This window comes from Vanacampus margaritifer, chromosome 1, assembly GCF_051991255.1.
Source record: "Vanacampus margaritifer isolate UIUO_Vmar chromosome 1, RoL_Vmar_1.0, whole genome shotgun sequence".
Lineage (NCBI taxonomy): Eukaryota > Metazoa > Chordata > Actinopteri > Syngnathiformes > Syngnathidae > Vanacampus > Vanacampus margaritifer.
Window position 1 is genome coordinate 1,652,501 of NC_135432.1, and position 20,796 is coordinate 1,673,296.

The window sequence follows — 20,796 nt, forward strand, 5'->3', positions numbered from 1 at the left end:
TTAATTATAACAATAATGAAAACTAGGCCCAAACTAAAGAATCTTTTACCAATACTCACCTTTGAATGAATTAATTTATTTTATGGAGAAGCCATCCTTGTCTTTACCTAAGGATGAAAAGTATGCTGCCTCTTCTTTGGGATTTAACTTTTGCCCTCTGTGGCCTCATGACTGACATATAGCACAGCTCTGCTAAACATTTGCATCAATTAAATGTAATGAACACTAACAGACTTTACTGAAATATTTCTATTGAAAGAACAAATTTAAGTAAACACAAATGCAGCAATTTACCAATACTTCATTTATACTGTACTGGTAATGCTAAGCCATTGTATATTTTCACATCACAAACCAGCCTGTTAATGCTTTCCTCTCAATAATTTCAATTAATATTGATCTTACTCAACAGACGGTTAGCTATGCTAATCGTCGCTTACAAAAGCGTAGCAATTCTAAATAATTAGCTGCATCCATCATAATCAACAGATGGTTAGGTATGCTAACGTTAGCGTAGCTGCACTTACACTGGACTTGCATTAGAATTCATTTTCGCGAAATTGCAAGAGGGAGCAATGTACACAAGCAACCAACATTAAAGAAACAAGTTTCTGGAGGAAAAATGTCGAGCTTCAAACCTAACTCATTAGAACAGCTGCACGCCATCACGTCTCGTGAATTAATTAGAGCCGGGGGTGGTTCTCCATCCGGGCTGCTAAATGACGTCACTTCCGTACTCTGGGCAATCTAATAAATCACATTAAAATCAACAAATTGGTTCAATGGTTGGATTATGAACATTGTTGATAAGAGTGGCTATTGTTTTATGATTTACAGTGTCAATTAAAAAAAAAATCACATTTAAAATTAACCCCATTATAGATAATTTTGTAATCGTAAAATGTGATTTCAGTTTCTGTTTTTTTTTTTTTTTTAACGTTTTCTTTTTTCATTAATGAAAATGTTTTTTTGCTTTAGTAAATAAAATAACCTTGCTGCTGTCACACAGTTGCTGTCCGAGGACGTTTTGGTACTACACTTTAGTAATGGATGCATGTGTTCTTTGGCAAAATTGTGAGCGAGCCAAAGTCCTTGGCTTAAAAGCCAAAATTCACATCCTGCTTTACTGTTGGCATGAAGCAGGACTGATGGTAGCGCTCACCTTTTCTTCTCTTCTCCAGACAAGCATTTTTCCGGATGCCCCAAAAAGTTGGAAAGGGGGTTAATCAGAAAAAATAACTTTAACCCTTTTCCCCTTATTTTGGTCTGTATTTATGGAATCCCTTTTTCACTGGTCACAGCAGGCCTTCCTCCAAAAGTCTTACTCCCTCACCATGGGTGTAGAAGATGGACTCATACCCGCTTACTACCATTCCTGAGCAAGCTCTACACTGGTGGTGATGTCCTTATCCCGCAGCTGAATCAACTTTGGGAGATAGTCCTGGCATTTGAAAAAATGGCGTCAAAATGTTGAAAAGCTATTAAGCATGTTTAGAACTTTCAAATTTGTTAAAGACTTTTAGTTTAATTTTAAACAGTGAATTTTAAAACAAATCGGTCTATTTGCTAACAAAAAGTGCTGGGTGCTTCCAGGGTCATTAGCTTGTGTTAAGATAAATAGAAAATTAGGCAAGTAAACGGGGTATGTGCCACGGGGGGAAGCGGGACTTCCGTAAGTCACACACCTACGCTGATACCGGTTATTGTAGCGCCATATAGGCCGTGCCCCATACTCGCACTTCCACCCTTATGTTGCAACAGTAACCAGAAACAGCGTATGTGTGTGACTTACAGAAGTCGGAAGTCCCACCTCCTTTGTGGCATATACCTCATATCTCCCTAAAGATTTTTGTTTTAATTTTGAAGATAAAAAGTGCAGCGAGTTCTTAGTGTCTGAAGCATTGAGTGGAAATATAATTAAATACATAAACAAAAAGTTCCCTGAATGTAGTTTGAAATTAAACTCTTATGCTGGTATCTCACTGAGTGATGAATGCTTGGGAAAATAGCAATTTATTTATTTTTTGTCAGGGTTCATAAAAGGTTTCAGAAGATGCTTGCAGAAAGTGAAAAACTGTCTGAACATGTGCAAAAAAAAACTTTGCGACAGGAAAAACTGACAAGTGAAAACTGAACATTTCTGCAATCTTTTATGAATCCCAACAAAACCCCCAAATTCTCTATGTTCGCAAGCATTCGTTGCTCAGTGAGATACCAGCAAATAGGTTTACCGTCTCTTCTGGGCCTGCCTTTTGGCTGTGGTTATTCGGTTTCTCACAAAGTCTCTAATATTCTGTACAGTCCGTTGTGACAGCACAGGGTCTTCTGCCCGCTTACACTGGCTGCATTAAACTTTGGAGGCAAGTTTTCCTTTTTTTATGTGGCTTCCAAAATGTCGCATCACTGCAGCGACCTCGGCTTTGGTCCACATTTTCTTTGGCCGTCTCCTTGCCTCACTTTCTTGATCAGCATCGTCTTTTCCTGAGAGGACTGTAAGTAAACAAAAAAAGAAATGCACACACATACATACATACATACATATATATATATATATATATATATATATATATATATATATATATATATATTTACAGATACTTGAACAATCAGAAGGTAAGTCTAACCAATGTCACAGATTATTCGCCCCATAAAATAGATCGTACTGGTGACATCTGGTGGTCAGCTGGAGTCATAGCAGCTCTAATCTTCAAAGTGATTCGCCTGATTGATTTCTATTCCAACATAACACCAGTACATTCAGTCTTACATTTGTTCCTGTCTAATGATCATCAGGTACACATGGAAGTGTTGCAATATTTTGACACTGTACCAGTACTATGGTTCAATGTGATGTCCTGTTACTCATTTGATTTTTATAAACATGATTTGGATATGACACAAGTGCGCTGTGAAGCCAGATGACAAGTATTTCAACATCAGTCTTTGGGAGATGTGACTGAGGGTCTTGGAGAAGCGCGTATAGCAACTCGGTGGAAAAAATACTTGGGTCAAGCCTGTATCTTCTACACACGATTTAAAAATAATGCATAATTGGAAACTTTAATTGCATCATTGTGGGAGTACTTTTGTTGGAAACATACCGAATAACTAACTTTTCCAGGTGAACATAAAGTGAAGCAAATATCTACATGAGGGAATTGTGCGTCTGACACCGCGCCAAAAGGTTTGAATCAGTTACGTAATTTCCGGTATCTCATTAGCGCGCATAAAGCCGCATACGTCATCAGCACGTGATCACGGAGGTTTCATCCGGGCTTTTGATACATTGTTTCAAGCAGTCTGTCACTCGGCTGACACATGCTCCGGAATCTCAGTGTCAAACGTCCCATCTCTACTCTCCACAGCCATTATTTATGGACTAATGCAGGCTATTGCGTGGCTGCAGGATGGCAAAAGAAAAGACCATTACCGACTGCATCTAGTCTTAAGCAGTTATGTGACTTTATTTTAGTTTTTTTTTTTTTGCTCATTTCATTGCTCAGGAGGCCTTACATCATTGCATATTTTCATAACATAATCCAAAGACCCTAAAGCTTGTCTTACCGCCAGTTGAAGGGACAGTGTCTCCTACTGTAGACGTCACATGTGACAGTTCATCTGGTAAAAACAAAAACGACGTGTGAAAATTGTGTCATCAACAGATACTGTCCCGGGCGGCCTTTGTTGACCCGTCTGCTGAGAGAAAAATTGTAAAGTAGACAGAGAACCTACCTTGGCCACCAGAGTTCTGTTCCTGCTCAAGGATCGTAGAGTCTGAGGCTGGATCCAGGTCTTTGCCATCTTCACAAAGTGGTCCTCCGACCTCTGTGCCGCTGCCCTCAGTCACTGCCATCATTATTTTCACTCTCACTGAATGATAAGTTATCTAGAAAAAGATAGTCATAAGAAAAGATCAGTGAGGCATCACACCCCAAGGCCTCAAGTTTTAGAATGGTTCTACCAATTTAATCATGTACACACAATCTCTTAAACTCCTCCACCAAATACTGAGGAATTTTGTATCAACACTGATGATAATCTAACATTACTCCTAACTATCCTGCAGGGAGTTAGGGAGGCACACAGAACATTTTTAAAAAACGTTTTCTAGTCATAAATTTCAAAGGCAAACATGTTTTCACATTTCAGTATAGGTGACCTTGTTGACTGATTAGACACCAACATTGCGTCGTATTGTGTACAAGTTTTAAGCAGGTAATGTGATGCTATTTAGATAAATGCATTGCATTTGCTACAGAAAAACTGGTCAGAAGTACAGCCGTAAACTGTAACAGATTCAAGATGGAAAGGATGCCACTCCTAGTAGTAGGGGTGAGAACGATAATTGTTGTTGTTTTTTATGCATCAATCGTCGTATTAAAAAGATTCTGCTTCGATTCAGAGGTACCGGTATTAAAAATAGATTTTTAAAGTTGACATACATTTTTTTTTTTTTAAAGCCACTGTTGTCTTCTGCATATTTCACTGGGAGACGTTAAACATTTGTTACAGCAAATGCTGCCATTGGCACTTTATGAAATGTGTGTAATGTAAACCAGGTTGCTTTGCCACTTTAATAAAAGTCACTGTGAAATATAAATCTTTGCTCTTCCTTGAGTTCTGCAATTGTTTAAAAAACGTACCAGTGATTTACATTAGCTATGAAATGTAAGCAAATGTACTAGTGATGCATCGGAATCGAATCTTGACGTAGCCATACATTCCCACCCCTACTAAACACGACATCGTCTGACATTCTGAACACTCACCTTCAATTTCAATTTCATCCAGAGATTTGCCCTGCAGACCACAAAGCTCTCCTTTTTCTATGAATAAGAGCAGTTTTGAGATCTTGGCCAACTGCGTGGTTGGGACCGGCAACCTATAGAAATCCCTATGGACTCTGATATCATGCCCCAGGAATCTGCTTTCGCTCATCCTCACTTTCTTCCTCCGCTTCGCTGCTGTCCTCTGTCCTCTGTCTCTTTGCCCCCAGTTTCTTAAGTCAGTTGAAGTACTAAAAGTAAATTGACCCAAATTTTAAAACAGCCAAAATTAAAGTCCATGGAATGACTGCTTACCTCAGATATCTATCTCACCACATGGCTGATCGCTTGGAAGGAGCTGATTTTAGCGCTCTTCTTGTAACCTTTTGAAGTTGGGGGATGGAGGTGAACCAACAGCAGAATGCTTGACTTTTGGATTCAAGTTTGTGAAAACGCATTTAAAATGACAAAACACACAAATTTACAACTTATCCAATATAAAATTATTCATAGAACATACATTACTCATTATATGATGAAGAAAATGGGACTCTCAGACTCCGACATTTGTCTCCAATGCTTACAAAACACTACAGACACTTATGTTCATGCTTTATGGTTATGTACTCCGGTTATGTATTTCTGGACTAAAGTCTTAGAAAAACTTTCCGCTATTTTGGACTGTAGGATACCTTTATCTCCAAACTTGTGTTTGCTAGGTGACCTAACAACAACTGACTTACCACATAAACAATTTCAATCTACACTTGTAGCCCTTACTATCGCTAAAAAAACAATTCTTGTTAACTGGAAAAATAAACAAACTCTGAATATCGACCAATGGTCTAACCTCCTCATAAATCACATTTTAATGGAAAAAATATCTGCCTCAAATAAAAACCAAATATCAAAATTTATAGAAACATGGTCTACGTATATAGAATTTTTTAACCTAATTCTGGTTACTTAATTCTGTCTGTTAGCGAGAGCCACTACATCGTGATAACTTATATTGATTTTTCTGCATTTGGCAATTTATTATTATATTATATTATTAGTATGGGAATTTTTTTAATGGGCTTTAGGTGTACCTTATTCTGTATCTCTTAATATATTAAAAAAAAAAGTTATTTTAACAAAATCATTCTGAACACACCAGTGTCTGTCAGCAGTGTTTTTGCCAAATCATTTTTTTTGTTGTATACAGAACTTTTTTATTTGGATAAATCAACATTATTTCACTAAAGCCAAGAGAAATAGAACTTGGTGGATGGGCCAACATTGTAAACTGTAACTAAAACTCAGTTTGCTTATAGAATTGATCCGTTTTCTAAAACAGAACTGTGTTCAAAATGTTATCCTCACCTTTTTGTAGAAATATACTGAAGTCCTCGTATCCATTTTCTGCCTGGGCGACTTTAACACATTTCTGGCTTTCACCAAACTTCACCTTCGCCAGCATAATGTACTGCAACGTTCGGGCCGTGCGCGAACACGAACCTTTGCCGCTTTTGTGAAAAGATGAAGCCTCAAAAAACACATTTGACGACCAGCAATACATTAGCTTGTTGTCATGCTAGCAAACTTTTAGGCTACATAAACTGACTGCACAGCTGCTCTGAATATCAACACGACAAACATGCAACGGTTCGCTCAATTCATGGCCAAAACACATTTTCCATATATAATAAGGTAAAAAAAAAACTTCACGAGACAACGAGTAGCTTAATTTTACATTTACAAAAGAGGTAGAACGAACCGGCTGTAACTTCCCAAAACAAAAGTCCCGACCTGGAGACAGGAGAGCTGCTAAGCTCTGCTAAACTAACACTTACTTTTAAATGACCAAACATAAACTCTGCAGAGTTTATGTTTGGTCATTTAAACAACAACAGCCTACCAAGTATATTGATCTACTGTATGTATAGTGATTCTAATCCACAGATAGGTGACATTGGGTGACTGTGAGACTTAAAACGGGGTTAAATGTCCCTAGTCTAAACCATGAAAATAAGTAAACACACACACACACACAAGTAGGTGAGTGCGTCAGTGCGACTCACCTTATGCCAGTGTCAGTCTATGCCATATTTGGACATAATACAAAGATGAAACATAGAAAAACATCTTTGGTCGCTCTTTTAATGCTCGCATCCTGGCCAATCGGCTCAGGGCGAGTCTAGCGACGCTCGCTGATTGGCTGAATGTTTCATCGCGCCCTTCTCGAATATTAGCGCTTATGTACAGTCTTTTAAACAGTTCGTGACTCTCGTCGTACAGACTAGCTTGCTAGCAGCTTCGAAAGGTGAGTACCTTCACACATTTTCACATACTGGGAGCAATTTTACATTATTATGGGACTGCTTGCGAAACAAAGCAGTCACATATTCACAATTTCTGCGGGAATTTTTTCTAGTTTTTTTTTTGTTTGTTTTTTTTTTACAGATTTTTCCGCAAAAACGCGTCCCGTACCGTAGATCGCACCGGGACAAATGAGGTATCAAACGATGCGGCTCGATCTGACTGCATTCTTTTTCTCGGAATTGCGAGTTACCAAGGCGACACAATTCCCCAAAAAGTTCCATTGGATTGAATGGCAAACATAAGTTTAATATTATCAATCGCGCCATTCATTTCATAACTGCCGCGAATCTGCATCAACCATAAACGCTCGAACAATATTCCAGGACATGCTACGAGGTCCACGTCGTTCGGCTGGGGTTGGGTTGCAAAAAATACTCGCAATAAATGAAATCCGCAAAGTAGTTATAGTTTGATGTTTTACATTTATTACAAACGTTTTAAGGCCCTAAAACCCCTCACCACACAGTTTATGCACTTTTCTTATCGAGGTATTTCCTCCCAAAAAATTATGGAATGAATGCATGTGTGTGCGCATCCTATACAATATCAAAGGAATGTGTGTGCGTGAATGTGCATGTTTCTTAAACCGACACGATTTGATTTGATACAGATTAATCCTGATACGAATCTCTAAGTCAATTATTGCGATTTTCTTTTCCAATTTAGAAAATACTCATCAGTAAACTTGTACATGCACACTGACAGATTTGTATGAAAATGTACTTCAGGCTTATAACTGTGAGCTTTTGTATTTAACAAACAGGTTGCAATCGCTTTCATGTTTGAACAGCATTGAAATCAAATTTTAAGGCTTGATGTTCCATTAGTATACCATTCTTCCATGCTTAAAGTGTGAACCCTAACCCTAAGTAAGACGTTTTGTTGAATATTTCCATCAAAAAGGGATCATTAAAAATCGATTCGGCTGCATATTGTAACGATACGAGAATTGTGCGCTGTAATATTGAGATATATTGCCGAATCGATTTTTTCTTTTAACACCCCTAGTGCAGGGGTAGCCAAGTTGGGTCCTAGAGAGCATGTTGTTTGCATGGGAAAAATGATTAAATATCCGCCCCTGAATAAATCGAGACCCAAGCAAAATATCATTTTACATCTAGTAAAAAAAAAATGCATGTAGTCTAGTAACCCGCCTGACGCTAGCTGGGATAAACTCCACGACCCTGGTGAGGACTAAGCGGTTAAAAAAATGGATGGATATAGAGGTAGATATATAGACACACACACTGAGTTTTGTACTTAGCAAAAAAAAAGATGAAATAACTGAAAAAATGTTTTATATTCTAGTTTCTTCAAAATAGCCACCATGTTTATGAGGTACAAAAACACGACACTCGAGTGCTGTTTTTGCTCACCTGGAAAGTGACTCTGGACTTTTTGTCTTTTGAATGCAAATTGAATGTTCTGCAACATGTTCCCTTACAATTGTGACCAGCTTTCCCTTTTCTGCTTTTACCCAGGATGCTGGGTCTTAAAGAGAAGTACCAGACTGTGGCAATACGGATGCATTTACTTTTTGTGATCTGCTTCATCCTCAACTATATGATTCCTGCGGTATCCGAAGAGGATCTCTACACTGTGAACTGTGAAGTAAGCACTTCGAAATGCAACAGTAGTCACACTCTGTACAAATTGGATATACACATACTGGCTGTCAGTGGGGAAAAAAAGTCTTGGTCACTCTCATCAGTGTTGTCATGAAATGGTGCGCGTCGGAGAGGGTGGACCCGAAGGCGAGGAGACACATCACATCAGGGAGACAGAAATTGTTGAACTAAAGGAGAAAGTTTAATGGAACAAGTGGGGACGGGTGAGATGACAGGGAGCTCCTTTCATTTCAAAACAAAAATCTTGCCCATGGTTTCATCAGTATCTTCCTCGATGTCCTGCCATGTCAGCTTGTGCGTGCGTGCATGTCTAGCTTTGTGTGCGTTAGGGCCGCTTTAGGTTGTACTGTGGCTGTTTTAATTGCACAGAACTTTGAGTTGCATTTTAGGTATAAAAAGTGCCACATAGAAAAAGTTTGATTTGATATGAAATCTACTCATGTACAGTAATGACATATTTGTACTTGTTTACATCCCATTACTCCTTCTGTTCAACTCAACTGTAAGATGTTGATGTCTGTGTGTGTGTGTGTGTGTGTGTGTGTGTGTGTGTGTAGGGAAATAAAAACATGGCTGTTAGGATTCCAACCAGCAGTGCAGCCGCCTGTTTTGCGCCAGGGGGGCACATTCTCTTGGCCGGCATTACCTTCTTGTTTGCCCTGCGAGCACTGGTGGCGTTCAAATATCGGGATGTGTACCACAAGCAGTTTGGCACCGCGTCCAAATGGAACTTTGTGGCTTCCATTGCGTGTTACGCCGACTTGGTGGAGCTCAGCGGCATGTTCATCCTTGCCCTTGTGACATCAAAGGCTAGTTTCGGTGAGTAAAAAATATTTTTTAATAATAATAATAATGCATGAGCTTTATATAGTGCTTTTCTGAACACTCAAAGATGCTTCTCACACACACACACACACGATGCTATCTTTGTGGGGACAGCTCATTGACATAATGCATTTCCTAGCCCCTTCCCCTAACCGTAAAAAATTCCTTACCCTAACCTCAACCATAACTTAATTCAAACCTAAACTCTAAAACCAAGTCTTGACCCTCCAAAAGAGGTCTGAACTTGTGGGGACCACCAAAATGTCCCCACAATTTCAAGTTGGTCCCCACAATGTAGCAAAGACAAAGGCATGCACAGGCACACAAATTTGACATAACAAGACACACCTGGTGTCCATTTCACAAAGCGGGTTCAACAAATTCTGAGACTATCCCTGAACTGTGAGTTGACCTACCCTGTGATAGAAATGTGTGTCGATGGCAGGGCGTGACATCATCCGTGAGTGGTCCGGTCCGCTTAGTGACATGCTGTGATGGCGTACACTGCAATGCATAACAAGTTAACAACCTCTGAGCAGTCGAACCCATAGTTATCTGTCATCGCCATGCCCGTTCAGTTTCTAAGTGGATTGAAAAGATGATGATAAGAACATGTCGGAACTGTACAAAATGTTGATCCGATCTCATTTTCTTTCTGCAGACATTCACCGTTTTGGCTTTGTTGCATTCCTGTTGGGTTCCAATGTCTACATGTTGCTATCCTGCCTCCTGACCTCGCAGGTAAATTCAACTCAAGTTGTATGTATTTTGATGTTCTCTCATTAGATGGATTGGTGTTGACACCCGTGTCTCTCGGCAATCCTCCACGTTGAGAAGCTTTGTGCTTCTTCAGTGCTAATGATCCAACACATTGTTTCTGTGGCAGATGCGAGCGGCGCGTTGCCGGATGTGCTTCAACATGGTCATGTTTGTGCTGCATGCAGTGTTTACGGCATTGATGTTCATGGCATACATCGAACGGGGTGACGACTGTCTTCCGATTGGTGAGTCTTCGTAACTTGATCTCTTTCAATGTCTTGAGCCAAGTGAATAACCTTGGCTTGGGTATGTTGGACACATTCTCTATACCGATGTGATTCGATGCACAGTGGAAGCACTAAAGTGTGCCGTGACGCCCCTTGATTTCCAAGTAGGCTACAGCAATTCAATTCCCCCCCATTGAAGCCCAGAAACGGATTTAATTTGTACACATCGAGCTTTTATTTCTGAGGGAATACCTTTAAGATATTATTGATATGTTTATGACCGCAAACAGTCATTTTAGAATTTGCTTCATTCAAATGTAATGGCAACAAATGTAGTTTGAACGGACGGAGAAGTCATTTGCCGTTGTCTCAGTACGTTTGAGTGAAATAAGAGTTTTTGTTGTTGTTTTAATTCAACCTTTTGGTCGCTTCTGCTTCGGCCTCTTTCCTCTCTGGGTGTACGTGTCTCAGAGTGCACGGATCGTGTGGAAGCGGTGCCACGCCTTCCGGCCAGGCTCCTCTCGTTTAGTAGAATGTGACATTGGGAATAAATGGGGGATTTTCACATACGCACATTTACATAAAAGCAGCAAGTGGAATGTACCTCAGTGTAGCAAAAGTAAAAGTTCCTTCTTGACATTATATAGCCAAGTACAAATAAAAAGCATGTCGCTTCAAAACTACTCGGACAATTACAATTTATGCTAAAAGTTGATTCCATTTAGAGCATTACTTACCCCTCTCTGAACAGGAGAAAGAACATACTTGCTTCACAGGACACACACACACATTTCACTGCTTCCAATGACAAACGAGGCAAAAAAGCAGAAAAAATAATTTGCACAAGTGATTCATTCCGCCCAAATATTGACGCTGTGCCTTTTTTTTTTTTTTTTTTTTTTACAGGAGAGCTCAGTATTGTTCATTCGATTTGACATCATCATTGCTCTCCTTTTTTTTAAAAAAAAAAAATCCAACAAATCAATTAAAAAAATTTAATAAATGTTTTTTTTTTTTTTTAAATACATATACATATATATATATACACACATACACACACATATATATATATATATATATATATATATATATATATATATATATATACCCTTTTTTTTGTATGTGTGTGAGTATGTGTATGTGCGTGTGTGCGTGTGTGTATTCATCAGTTCACCTAAAGCCCATTAAAAAAAAATCCCATACTAATAATATAATATAATAATAAATTGCCAGATGCAGAAACATCAATGTAAGTTATCACGATGTAGTGGCTCTCGCTAACAGACAGAATTAAGTAACCGGAATTAGGTTAAAAAATTCTATATACGTAGACCATGTTTCTATAAATTTTGATATTTGGTTTTTATTTGAGGCAGATATTTTTTCCATTAAAATGTGATTTATGAGGAGGTTAGACCATTGGTCGATATTCAGAGTTTGTTTATTTTTCCAGTTAACAAGAATTGTTTTTTTAGCGATAGTAAGGGCTACAAGTGTAGATTGAAATTGTTTATGTGGTAAGTCAGTTGTTGTTAGGTCACCTAGCAAACACAAGTTTGGAGATAAAGGTATCCTACAGTCCAAAATAGCGGAAAGTTTTTCTAAGACTTTAGTCCAGAAATACATAACCGGATCATGTCATTTCCATCAGATGCCGTGAGCTTTTTCCCTCTTCCTGTTCCTCAGTGATGCCGCCGCATTCCTCGGGTGTCAGAACTCCCAGCAGGCCTCGCTCGCCGGCCTTTTCCCACACCTCCCTGCTCACCTGACCCGCCTCCTCCCACTCCTTGTGATGCGGCATGACCCCGATCGGCTTGGTAGAATCGGCGCACACTTTGCCTGAAGAGGTCACCGTCCTCGTTGAAAATTCGGCGAGTCCCAATGTCCATCAGGGTCTTCGCTTTGGATGTCTCTGGACGAGAGGAGGGGGCTTGTTGCTCACGCTCCTGGCCATCATTGTGGCAAAATCTGGATACAAGTATGCAGTATTGCAAATTCAAGTCCTCAAATTGTGTAGGATTCTGTGTGGACATGGTTCGACAAAACGGATTCAACTTCTTCTTACATATACTCACTGCATTATGCATAGACTGGTCACCCCTTGAGATTTACACAATATTATATTACATTATATTTGTGGAGAAAAGGAGACACAGACAGGATTCACACCAACATTCTAATACCATATTACTGTACTATATTGAACAAGTATACACCAAGGTATGAAATATGCAGGTTTTATGTGTTCAAATGACATAACCATACATTTTCCATCATCAATACTCTGTGTTTACTCTGTCCTAATTGTAAGTGGCATTTTAAGTTGGACTGCAATCATACAGCACTAACGGGGTAAGTAAGAACCAGTTACACTCGTATTCACACCTATGGGCAATTTTCAGTCTTCAAGTAACCTTAAGAATGTCTTTCTACGTCACTTTGGGCTACTTATGCAAACTCCGTACAGGAGCTTAGATTCACATATTATATATATAGACTTGCATACAAATCACATTTTTAAATACTGCATAAAATAAGGACAGAATATTTTCGTTCGCATATCATCATTATTAACTAAATGAAATATTGATAGGAGTTTTTGTTTATGATAATAATAATGATAGTAATAATAAAAAGTCTTGTGTGAAAGTGTGTTAAAGGTCGCCGTGAACTACATGAAATCAGAAAGACACAATAGAAGATAAGATCAAGAACATTGGTATGGAGGTAAATATGGTGCAAAAGTAACTTGTAAAAAATTGTTTGTATCTGTAAAAAATATTTGTACCTGTAAAAAAAAAAATTCTATATGTAAACAAAAAAAAATGTATCTGTAAAAACAAATTTGTACCTGTAAAAGTCATGATTTTTACCTGTCCAAATTTTTTTTTGTACCTGCAGAAAAAAAGTGTAAATTTGTATCTGTAAAAGTTGTGATTTGTACCTGTAGAAATGACAACTTGTAGTCAAAGAAGTGGCCACTAGGAGTCACAAGTGTCCATACGGATCGCTCGGCTACGGTGAACATCATTGACCGCCTGGCATCTGCAGCGCACAACACCAACGTCAGGCCGCTCGTTTGCGGCGAAAAGAGACCTCGTCGGAAAGAGCGAGTCGGTAAGCTTGCATTTTGTCTCTTCTGTCGCGTCTAAAATGCGCAACTTGAAGACGCAAATCCCTCGTCGTAACATCAGCTACGGCGAGAACTCGCTAGAATTACTAGCTAGCGGGCTAGCTAGGCGCTAGATAGCATCAACTGTTCTTCTTGCAATTGAAGTTTATATGACGTTTATGAAGAAAAGTTCTCATTTGCAATGTTTCCCACTTTGGTGTTACGCTGGCGGTTCTGGCAAGTGAACAAAACATTTGCTTGCATGAAGGAAAGCGAAAGGTGGGCAGTGGTTAGCACATCTGCACCAAAGTTCTGACCGAGTGTGGGGGTTCGAATCCGGACCGTCCTCTGCCATTTTTTTTTCTTCACCGGCTTCCCAATTCAAGGTGAACACCAACTGCGATGGGCTCCATAAATACGATTTAAATGTGTTTCAATGAATATTGTGCATTTGACTCTGTGTGCTGGAAGTGACGTGCAATCACTTGCTAATACGATAAGCACAACTAATTGAACCCGACACAGCCACATCTCATTCATTGACGTTTTGTTGATGGATGGTGATTAGACTGAGCTTGCATTAACTTCACTTGGGGGTTTGTTTATATGTTTGTTTGACATGTGAAAGGGAATTGAGCCAAACCACGTTTGTTGGTCCTGACCAAGCGGGTACTTCTCTACAAATGGATAATGGAGGCTGGGGTCATAGGGTAAGAGATGCTTGCAAAGCTATGACGTCACACCCACTCACAATGTCCTCTTCCCTCTAGTCATGTTTCTATTCTTTCTTGATTTTACTTTCGGATTGTATGGCGTCCTTGAGCTCTGAAAGGCGCCTATCAATCAATCGCACTATTATTCTTGTTCCAGTAAAAAAAACAATTGAATCAAATTGAAATGGCAGTTGATTTATTTCTCATAAGTAGGAATGTAGAAATTGCACCGTTTTCAGGCAAAGTAGGAGTACAAGTACTTATATGGGAGTACTTACCAAGTACAGATAGTTTTTCTAATACATGGTAAAAGTTTCACTCAAATATAAGCTTGTTTTACAGTAACATCTTGTCATCAATATTTCACTGAAATGTAGACTGTGACAAAAAGCATTTCAGTTTTGTCGTATCCCAGTCTGAACACTAGCGGCGCAATGTTAAAGGGCAGGTCGCTGTACAAGCAGAAATACAGTCGAATTACAAATAAACGTATAAAAATGTTCTATTTCAACTCTTTTATCCCAAAAACAACCTTGACAGTGCCAGCCGATTTTCACTCATCTTTCAAGGCAAACAGAATATTGTGTGCTTTGACTAGATACCATATAAAAGATTGGATTCCATTCTTTCATTACAAAAAAAACAAGTACCTTATTCAATTTGAGTGACATTAAGCAAAAATTGAAAAAAATAAGGTGAAAAGATCATTTTTTTTGCACAAAAATGACTTTCCCACGAATATTTTTTGTTTAGTGAAGCTCTGTGAATCCTTGAAAACGTTCTGTTTTCTAACAGCCGCCATCATTTCATGTAAGGATATACAAGCGACCATTGGAAAAAGAGACAATGTTGTCATCTGCTGGCCAGAGTTAGTGGCTGTTTTGAGATTTTACAACCCCATTCACAAAAGAAAGAAAAAAACTTAGTTGTAGTCAATTGACGTTATTGGCGATATACAGTGGGCGTGTCCTTAGCGTCAATTGACGTTTTTGGCGGTAAAAGAGTTCAATATTGCCATGGTCCCAAAAACGTATTTATATGTTTTTTTTATCCTAGAGCAGGGGTGGCCAAGTTCGGTCCTCGAGAGCCACTATCCAGCCTGTTTGCCATGTCTCCCTCCTTCAGCGCAGCTGAATCTAATGATTAGCTCATCAGCAAGCTTTGCAGAAGCCTGATGACGATCCTGATCATGGATCAGGTGTGTTAGTGGAGAGAAACATGGAAAACAGGCAGGATAGTGGCTCTCGGGGGCCGAACTTGGCCACCCTTGTGCTAGAGCATACAGAAGGCTTTGATGCAGCCTCTGACCTGAAGAGGTGGCTTAAAGGATTTGTAGTTATTACAAATAATGGCCAGCAGATGACAGCAGAGCAAAAGAGATCCACCAGCGACCATGTTAAAAAAAGCTAATTCCTTACATTTCTAAATAGATTTGTGAATAATGATGAAACTTAGCTATATTCTAATGCTAATTGCTGCAAAACGGAAACAGATTTTTCAAAAATATATATTTTTGCTGATTAAAGAAGAGACTCTAATCTTTCTTTTGGTAGGTTCCATGTTTTTATAGCAATAGAACATAATATTCAAAATCCAGTCAAACAGCCGGGAGCGAAGGGGGTTGCTTCAGTCAAAATGGCTGTGAATCAATGAGTTATGGTAAAGTCAATCAAATACACGGCACAGTTCTACACCACTGCTAACTACATCTACAATAATTTTGTTAAATTAAGACCTTAAAACAGGAAAGGCGCAATTAAAATTAGTGAGGTAAAATATTTTCAAGCTCCATCGATAATTCTAATAATTTTGTTCAATGAATTGACTTCTATAAGAATTTAGAAGATTAGTCCACAATTTGTGAAAGAAATACGATGAGCTCCACCGAATCTGTCTGCCTGTGGCTGGATCGAATCCACCTAAGTTGTGCCACCATTTAGACATATTTTTTGCAAGTCTAAAACGGAGTCTATTTTTTGCCTCCAAATTGAGTTGAGTAGACTAGACTTTCCCCAGCAGGAAAATCCGTGAAAATATCCAGTCCAACGGCCGGGAGCGAAGAGGGTTGCTTGAGTCAAAATGGCTGCCAGTCAATGAGTGAATTGTGTGACTGCATGAAAAGTGTCATCCCTCCCTCTCTCGCCTTTTGCTTTAGATGACTACTCCTGTTACCTTAAACGTAGGAGGTCACCTGTACACGACCAGCTTGTCCACACTGCAGCGTTACCCCGACTCCATGCTGGGCGCCATGTTCCGCGGGGACTTCCCCACCACCCGCGACTCCCACGGGAATTACTTCATTGACCGCGACGGGACGCTTTTCAGGTACATCCTCAACTTCCTGCGCACGTCGGAGCTGACCCTCCCGGCCGACTTTACCGAGACGGACCTGCTGAGGAAAGAGGCCGACTTCTACCAAATCGAACCCTTGATCCATAGCTTAAGCGACCCCAAGCCGCTGTACCCTCCGGACATCTTCGAGCAGGTCGTGGAGCTTTCCAGCACGCGCAAACTCTCCAAATACTCCAACCCGGTCGCCGTTATCATCACGCAGCTGACCATAACCACCAAAGTGCACGCCCTGCTGGAGGGCATCTCCAACAACTTCACCAAGTGGAACAAGCACATGATGGACACCAGAGACTGCCAGGTGTCCTTCACCTTCGGACCGTGCGACTATCATCAGGAGGTGTCCCTGCGAGTTCATCTCATGGACTACATCATGAAACAGGGCTTCACCATCCGGAACACGCGCGTGCACCACATGAGCGAGCGGGCCAATGAGAACACGGTCGAGCATCACTGGACTTTCTGTAGGCCGGCTCAAATAGTGGAAGACTGATGTGTTGGCGTTTCAAGGTCGGATGACCACGCACTAGTGGTGCCACGGACCCGGGGTCCATTCGGATCAGGCCCAATCAGGATTGGTTGGTTGGGGGCGGGGCAAAACATGTCAAGGAAGCTGAAACGTACTCACACGCTAAGCCTAACTTCAAAATAATACATTGATGGCAATGCAAACAGTCTTAGTAGACTTTTACTTTGAAAGGGGCCCACGTCGTGGCGTGATGCTAGCTTGACTTCCCTTTTAGACTTTGGTGGTTTTGCAACCAACAACAAAATGCTATCCTCAACTCATGTTCGATCGCTAATTTAGGAACCGAAAACGCTAATTAATTACGCCGTCATTGTATGATACGACAGAAGTGTCCGACGTAAGTGGCTAGCGGCTAGCTGTTAGCATAACGTACAGGTGTGCCTGTGGCTGGTAGCTGTAAATGAGTTTGGCAGCTGGTACCTGGCTTACTTGAATCTTTTTCAATATTGTGGACCGAGGCTACTTTGTAATTCACTCTCCATGTCTAAAAGAAGGGAATGTGACTTAAATTGCACGCTGAGGTCTTTTCATGATTTAAAAAAAAAAAGAAGATGAATAGAACTTTGTCTTCATTTATTTTATAAAAACACTTTTGCCCATTATAAAAGAAAAACATTCAACTCAAAATGGCCGCTTAGATTGTAGGAACACAACTTTGTTATTTTATACATGGACCATCCATAAAATAAGAATGTTTCTGCCTCATATTTCACTTAAAGTTGTGTTCCTAAATCCTAAACGGCTATATTAGATATTTTTATTTATTTTTGGAATGGGGAAAAACATTTTTACTAAATAAATAAAGATAAAATACTATTTATCTTTTCTTTTTTTCTTCCTATTTTTTTTTTTTGCTGATCCGAAAAACAATCCGATCCATGACTTTTGTGATCCGTTGCACCACTACCACATTTATATCATTGAAGGGAGTATTTTTCATTGTTGTATAGGAATGTTGTAGTCTACAATCGACCAATGCTTTATTTATAAGCCCCTCGCCCTATAAAGCTCGTCCCGTATGCAAAACCAGTAATAATCTAAACAGATGATTTCAAAGACATGTCTGAGTGAGGGTTCATAAAGCACAGCTCAAAAAATATAATAAAAAAGCCATGGTAAAGGAGTAAGCCCCGGATGCAGAATGCAGTTGGAGGCATGGACTTAAGCATTTGACTCCGCCCAAACTGACCGAAACCCAAATACTAACCTCAACCGTCCAGTTGCGCAATCTGCCGGGGACATGTCGTACTGCACTTCCGTACCTCTTCCGTCCAACCGCTTAGTTAGCTCCGTCCCGGCTGTCTAACGGAGGAGTGTTAGTCATTTTCAATGCTCTGGAATGCGTTTTAAAAACAAATAACTTGCGTCGTAAGATGGCGCATCATTAAATCTACAAATTTGGTTGAAAAAAGAAAAGAAAAAAGGTTGAAACCATTTTGTGAAATCTGTGTGGGCGGAGTCAAACGTTTAATTCCACCGCGCGGCACGGCACACCTCGAACTGCACTCTGCATTCAGGGCTACTTGTGATAAAGACCTTAAGCTGCATTCGAGGAAGGTCGGAAGTCGGACTTATCCCAGTTGGCTTTTCCCAGTTAAACCCGAAAGCATTTGAGACTAAAGTTAAAAACCAAAATGGCGGATAGTGATAATTTTTTTATTTTATTTTAGTCCTCAAAACTAATTTTGACCTCCAGCAAACTTACCTTCTCGCAATTTTGCTTCATTTATTGTTTTTATCTTATTTCATAAGCTTTCCATAAAGTTAGGTATTTTACCGTATAATTTCATGCAGGGAGATTGCGGCATACTATTACGTGAAATTATGTTTAGTATTTATGAGTGTAGAAAGCTATCTAGTTTTAGACTCGAGTAAATTGGGTTTTACCATTCTCAGTCTGTGTTTCCAAAGGGGCCGCCATTGTTAGTGACGTCACATTATAGTCCAGTCCGTCGGTGAAGTCGGGGTACTTTTCTTTTTTTTTCTGACTTCGCGAGTGAGATTTCCAAGTTCCCGTACACACTTCCTGGTTTGAAGTCGGAAAAGTCCAACTTCGCATTTTCCTCGAATACAGCATTGAGAATCCATCTTGTACTGCTCCCTCCCGCTGATACGTTCGCAATTTTTTTTAGTTCGGACCAATCGGGCGTTGTTTATGGCGGGAGATAAAGCTGTGATGAAACCAGGAAGTGCTAAGCCCGGGGGAAACAAACAAACCTAACACGGACGCTGCAATTAATTCTGTTTTCGCAGAATTACTCACACTTTCCTTTTTGAAGAGTGAGAGTCGCTTTGTGTTTTTTCTTCTCCTACGATGACAACATTTAAATCTGTTGCTGTGATTGGTCAAAACAAAAGTTTGGTAGGCGTGCGCAAGTTAACGCATCGTCCAATCCGCTCAAAGTATTGTACCGAATGTCCCGCCTTTGCCGAGCAAATCGCCGTCGAGCAGTTGATAATTGTGGTCCACTCAAGAGAGTTCTTCACAAAACATCAATCTGGCTACCGCCAAGTTATCATAAAGCACACCTTTTATTTAAAAATGAAAGAAAAAAGAGCCAGGATCAAGACCTCAGTCACAACAGTCTATATGTGACGCAAGTGTTGTACATTTTGAAACGAGCAATACATCGTGCAGCAAAAGTCACGTATGGGAAGAAGCCAGTGTCGATTGCTGCCTGTGTGTATACGATGTCATACATTTGACTTGCCTTTGTTTTTCTGTACGATGCTTTTGATGAGAAGCCAATTATATGCACTGGAAGAAGTTTAGCATGTGGGATGCTTGCTTTGGACTTCTGCAATCTTGTGTTTGAGGGCGCTTGTAATTCTCCTTCCAGTGGCCCTTTGTTGAAAAATTACATTTTGCCTCATGATTTGGAATGTCCAGAAGAAAAGAAGATATACAGTATCTTGAAGCCATTTCTGGTGAGCCGATGGTGCAGTTTGAAAAGAAAGTCTCTTGGCTCTCTATTAAAAAAAAATCCCGTGTAGTTGTTGCATGTGTTTAATGTACAGTATGTGTTAAGATGCGTTTGCAGTTTTGTGTCATGCTGTTAGAATTGTCATCAATAAAGCCATGTTTGTGTTTGTCACGCTTTAGTTTTATGGCTTAACCTTAATTTAGGTCGAACTAGTGACCAAATGTGCAAAAGGTATGTTCACTACTCATCACCAAAAGAACAGTGAACATGCAGCTTTGTATTTAGGAGAGAGAATTATGAACAGTTCCCAACATCAGCGAACTTTCAGGCTTTTGCAAACAATGTCAGGAAAGGCCTACTAGAACATTTGAAATTTTAGGTTTGAAGTAACTAGATGCACTTTAAATGGTCTTGAGTGTGTATATGGGTGTGGCTGGAATAGGTTCATTCTGACCACAGCCACATCTCAGTTTTAAAAGGGTGTGCACTTTTGTGCAACCATAAATTTAGTGTTTACCTCCCCATAAATAAGTTGTAGGCTACAAGGTATATGTCACATTAAGGGTGGAGAATGTCACAGAAACGTGACATTTGAACTTG

General features: G+C 39.8%; 1 protein-coding gene and 2 long non-coding RNA genes across 9 annotated transcripts in view; 1 reads left to right on the plus strand and 2 right to left on the minus strand.

The window, feature by feature from the left end:
• Nucleotides 1-1,236, minus strand: part of LOC144050034 (uncharacterized) — a 4,952-nt gene extending 3,716 nt beyond the window's left edge. The window contains exons 1-2 of one of the 3 annotated variants that reach the window (XR_013293781.1): nt 644-1,235; nt 60-189 (exon numbers count right to left, since the gene is read on the minus strand). This is a non-coding gene — a long non-coding RNA (uncharacterized LOC144050034). Of the gene's footprint in view, nt 1-59 lie in introns of all 3 variants that reach the window. The other 2 variants (XR_013293777.1, XR_013293771.1) reach the window with 2 other exon arrangements.
• A 2,543-nt stretch (nt 1,237-3,779) lies between these two features.
• LOC144050105 (uncharacterized) lies at nt 3,780-6,850 on the minus strand. The gene is made up of 4 exons (XR_013293787.1): nt 6,830-6,850; nt 6,132-6,294; nt 4,770-5,195; nt 3,780-3,886 (listed from the first exon to the last, which is right to left on the minus strand). It is a non-coding gene; the product is annotated as an uncharacterized LOC144050105 (long non-coding RNA).
• A 5,485-nt stretch (nt 6,851-12,335) lies between these two features.
• Nucleotides 12,336-20,367, plus strand: kctd6b (potassium channel tetramerization domain containing 6b). 5 transcript variants are annotated; one of them, XM_077545499.1, is made up of 5 exons: nt 12,336-13,296; nt 13,520-13,686; nt 13,924-14,067; nt 14,310-14,391; nt 16,550-20,367. In XM_077545499.1, exons 4-5 carry the CDS (start codon nt 14,365-14,367, stop codon nt 17,234-17,236), a joined length of 714 nt encoding a protein of 237 aa, XP_077401625.1. In that variant the 5' UTR covers nt 12,336-13,296; nt 13,520-13,686; nt 13,924-14,067; nt 14,310-14,364; the 3' UTR covers nt 17,237-20,367. The 5 variants fall into 5 exon arrangements, with proteins under 5 accessions (XP_077401625.1, XP_077401608.1, XP_077401598.1 ...); XM_077545482.1 differs by lacking the exon at nt 13,924-14,067 and having other exon boundaries at nt 12,336-12,547; nt 13,220-13,296; XM_077545472.1 differs by lacking the exon at nt 13,924-14,067.
• The last annotated feature ends 429 nt before the right edge of the window (nt 20,368-20,796 follow it).